Source organism: Propithecus coquereli, unplaced genomic scaffold (genome assembly GCF_000956105.1).
Source record: "Propithecus coquereli isolate 6110/MARCELLA unplaced genomic scaffold, Pcoq_1.0 Scaffold1, whole genome shotgun sequence".
NCBI lineage: Eukaryota > Metazoa > Chordata > Mammalia > Primates > Indriidae > Propithecus > Propithecus coquereli.
This window is the reverse complement of record NW_012133857.1, coordinates 19475284-19480094: the sequence shown is the minus strand read 5'-3', so window position 1 is coordinate 19480094 and position 4811 is coordinate 19475284. Positions and strand designations below refer to the sequence as shown.

General features: G+C 38.9%; 1 protein-coding gene across 1 annotated transcript in view; it reads left to right on the top strand.

Moving 5' to 3' along the window:
• The window catches only part of DNAH12 (dynein, axonemal, heavy chain 12), a 236169-nt gene that overhangs the window by 227131 nt on the left and 4227 nt on the right, over nucleotides 1–4811 (top strand). The window contains 2 exon segments of the mRNA XM_012640974.1: nucleotides 94–298; nucleotides 4291–4433. Coding sequence (XP_012496428.1) covers nucleotides 94–298; nucleotides 4291–4433 — 348 coding nt within the window.

Sequence of the window (4811 nt, the reverse complement as noted above, 5' to 3'; positions counted from 1 at the left end):
TGAATGAGATTCCTGCTATCCTTCTTCTGGAAAGACAATATGTTGATATTTACTACCATATATATGCTGATGACATAATTTCTTTCATTGCAGCTTAATTAGAACTATACGTAACACTCTACTGGACCTTGAAAAGGCTATTAAGGGCGTAGTTGTAATGGATTCTGCATTGGAGGCCCTCTCTGGCAGCTTACTTATTGGAAAGGTTCCAGAAATATGGGCCAAACGATCATACCCAAGTCTTAAACCCCTAGGAAGTTACATCACAGATTTTCTAGCCCGGTTGAAGTTTTTACAGGTAAACAGTTGGTTTTACACACACACACACACACACATACACACACACACACAATTTTTTTTGTATGTTTTTGGTTGATTTGGGGCAATCTTAGCAATGGGCTGTGATCGCTTGACTGTCTCTGAGTTGAATGGAATGTAATTAGTAGTTTTCATGGTAACTAACCAAATTTTAGAATATTGCAAAAGACACACATTTCAAAGTACTGAGTGAAAAATTAAAAATTTACATTCCCCAAACCCAAGTAATATGTGACATTTACATTTTTCCAGATTCTATGTTTATTGTTCTAGGAGACCACAGTTTAATGTTGTCTCATGATTTTAATACTGATAGTAAATCACAAAAAATGTGAAGCTTGGATTTATCAATAATTAGCTGTTGTCTTAAAATTGCCTCTTATCTCTTATCTCTAAAACCAGGGAAAAGATGAGTACTTGGAATCCTCTCACCCTCCTCCACTCATAAACATAAGGCAGGACACTACTTTCCCCTCTCAGTTCCACTGCTTGCTCCCATCCTATGGTTGATGTTTATGCAGGAGTATGGGGTGGGGAGAATCCCAAAAATATTTTTTAGAAATTCACATAGGTACGTGATCTTTCAGTGTTCAGTTGCCTTTTTATTAATAAAATACAAAAGCTTTGTTTCACTGCATAAGCTAATCATAAAATAGCCAGTGCTTATGAGGAGCTGGAACAACAGGCTTTCTCATCTAGCCCTTTAAATTTTTTTGTTAATCTGACAGGTCAACCATATCTTGTTGTTTCAGTTTGACTTTCTTTGATTATTAGTGAGCCTGTGCTTCTTTTGTTACATGTGTTTTCCGTTTGTATTTTCTTCTGTGAATTGCCTATTCATATCCTAGGCCCATTTTTTCTTTTGTATTATTTTTTAATTTATAGAAGCTTTTTATGTAGATTATGTGTGTAACAAAAGAAACAGTATAGAATAGAGTACTGAAAGGGTTTCCGCCATTGTCCTCTTACTCTTAGAGAAGCTGGTTTACAGTTTTTCGTCATCTTTCTTTCTCCTGGACTCTTCTTCACCTCCTAATGGTTCTTAGAGTTAACAAGTTAAGCAAATGAGTCATCTGAATTTTCTATGCTTTCCTCATTTCTCTCTCACCATTCACCCTATTTATTTCTGTCTTAGTCAGTTCAGGCTGCTATACCGAAGTAAAATAGACTGGATAACTTTCTTTTTTTTTGAGACAGAGTCTCCCTCTGTTGCCTGGGCTAGAGTGCCATGGCATCAGCCTAGCTCACAGCAACCTCAAATTCCTGGGTTCAAGCGATCTTCCTGCCTCGGCCCCCTGAGTAGCTGGGACTGTAGGCATGCACCACCACGTCTGGCTAATTTTTTCTATTTTTAGTAGAGATAGAGTCTCGCTCTTGCTCAGGCTGGTCTCGGACTCCTGACCTCACTTGATCCTCCCGCCTCAGCCTCCTGAGTGCCAGGATTGCAGGAGTGAGCCAGCGCACCCAGCCTAGACTGGATAACTTAACAGACATTTATTTCTCACAATTGTGGAGGCTGGAAGTCTAAGACCAGGGTACCAGCATGGTCAGGTTCTTGGTGAGGGCTCTCCTGGTTCACAGATGAGAGGGAGAAAAAGAGAGAGACAGAGAGAGAAATATGTCTCCTATTTCTTCTTATAAGGGCACTAATCTCATCATGAAGGCTCCACCCTAATGACCTAATTACCTCCCAAGAGTTCCATTTCCAAATAGCATCACCTTGGAGATTAGAGTTTCAACCTATGAATTTTGGAGGAAAACGTTCAGTCCATAGCATCTTCCCTTTCTCCTTCCTGTGCCTTTAAAAAAAAAAAAACTTTTCGCATACTGCCTAAGATCCCAGGATAAATCCTGTATCTAACGCTTACTGTCTTTGTGACTTTGAACAGATTAGCCATCTTTCTACACCCTAGTTTCCTTGTCTGTAAAATAGGAGGAATAATACCTACCCAACTCACTATTATTTTATAGACTACATGAGGTGATGCATGTAAAGTGCTGAGCACAGTGCCTGGCGTGTACTAAGCACTTAGTAAATGGTAGCTAATTGACCACAGACACTAATAACATTCTTGGCTAAATGAAGCCATGGTTGAGCAAGAGAGTTTTCTATATACTTGCCTTGTGTGTTCTTACAGCTTTCTTGTGCATGGTGCTTTTGCCCTTGTCAGACTCCATCTCTTTCCCTACCTCTTTTTGATCTGCTAGTTTGTACTGTTGCAACATCTCTAGCAGCAGTGTGTTCTCTTGCTCCTGGGGAGCAAAGCTGACTTCTTCCCATAGTGTACAGCTTGCTCAGAGACAGAGTTCATTTCATTGACTCGTCTGTTCATTGAATGAATATGAATTGAGACCCCATTTTGTTCAAAGTACCGTGTTGTGTGCTCTGTGATGATAAGATGATTACAACATGAGTACTGCCTTCAAGCTGCCAGTAGCCTACAAGGAAACAAGCTATGTATCCAAAGAAAATTAATACGGTATAGTAAGAGCCATAAAAGACCAACATGTAAAATGCTCTGGGAGTTCAAAGAAAGGAGAGAGTTCTTTGGGCTCCAGAAAGCAGAGTTTTTTTCAGGGATGAGGTAGCATTTGAGCTGGGTCTGAAGGATGTATGGTTTTGGATACTGCAAAGAAAGGAAAAGGACTTAGAGATAGCTCTATAGCTGTGGGATAAAGGGAATTGTATCATTTAGGATTGATTCCATTATAAGTAACAAAAATTTTGACATAAGCCAAAGGAAAGTTTGTTCACTCATGTAACTAGAAAGTCCAGGGGTTAAAGTGGCTTCAGGTAGGATTTGACCTGGGGTGCAAACATGGATACCTTGTCCTGGCTTCCTACACTTCATCTCTTGGCTCCATTTCCTTTGGGTTATCTCCATTCTCAGTTAGGTTCTTGTCTGACAATGGCAAGATAGCAACAGCAACTCTAGCTTCACACCTACACAACTTCAGATAGTTGAGAGTGAATCTTTTCCCCAAAAGTCCCAGCAAGAGTTTCTGTATCTCTTGCTTTGATTGGGTCACATGTCCATTCCTGAATCAATCGCTATGACTGGAGGTATGATTGGCCAGGCACAAATCACATGCCCACCCCAAGAGGCGAGGTGGAATTCTACCACCAGAAGTGCTTAGAGTGGAGGAGGGTTTGCCCTCCAGAGGGAAAGAAGGAAAGTATCATTTTAAGACAGGCAGGAAAAACGACAGATGTCCACTCGGCACAGAAGAGACCAGCAGATAGTCCTGTCTGATTAAAATGTAGGATACTCGAAGGGAAGTGAAAAAGAGATAGAGCTGAAAATACAATTTGGGGCCTGATTGTGAAATATCTTGAATAGGAGACTAAGAGGTTTAAGCATTAATTTGGTGGGTCACTGTTGAATTTGGTAGGTCCCTGAAGAATTATGCAAGATGCTAAATCTGATCCAAATTGTACACAGTGAGGTATATTCTGGCAGCATTCTTCTAGACATATTGAACTGAGAGGGAAGAAACAAGCAGACGGTACACACTGGTACAGAAAGAAGACCATGAATATCTTAACTGGAGTGGGGCAGTGGGTATAGAGAGAGGGGTTTAAGGGGTTAAATAACTGGAATCAGCATATGAGGGCTACAGTTAGACCATGTGTCAGATGTTTAAAGATAGTTGCTTTTGAGTGGGATAAGTAATATAATAAATTCCCAAATAATTTACGTGTGACTTTTTGCACATGTACAGATTTGAATCTTTCAAACTGTGTTTCATTCAGGTTAACACTCAAATTATTTTGAATTTTCCAAGAAGAATAACTAGAAAGGAAAAGAGGGAGGAGGGCCAAGCTAAGCTGTGTGTTTTGTGTCAGGAAAGAGAGTCTTGCAATGGAAAGTGTGGGCAACATAGACGAAAAACAGAACCAGGAATTGTACATCAGATTGCACTTGTATAAATTTTAAAATGGACATAATGTATTTTGATTTCCCTTTATAGGTCTGGTGTAATTCAGGGAAACCTTGTGTGTTTTGGCTCTCAGGCTTCTTTTTCACCCAAGCCTTCTTAACTGGAGCTATGCAGAACTATGCCAGAAAATATACCACCCCAATCGATTTACTAGGATATGAATTCGAGGTACAGTAACTCCTAAACTCAACAGTATATCATTCTATCAAGTCATACATTCAAGTAGAATTTCTATATTATAACCTAATATAAGCAATTTTACTTCTTTTCATTCTTTGTTCCATGAAGAAAATATATATTTGTCTTGCTATCCCTAAGATAGAACTTTTATATATTTCAATATTTGATTTAATGAATTCAATGCTGTTCTACTGTTTTAGCAAAGATTAATATGAGGTACAGAAAAACCTGATAAAATGCCTCAAAAGAACCATATTATACATTTTTACATTCTATGGCTGAAAGTATGTTGAGTTTAACAAGCTATTATATAGTAGAGTTTCCCTGAATGTGTTCTGAATATTTAGCTAATGTTTTCTTTTTTTTTTTTT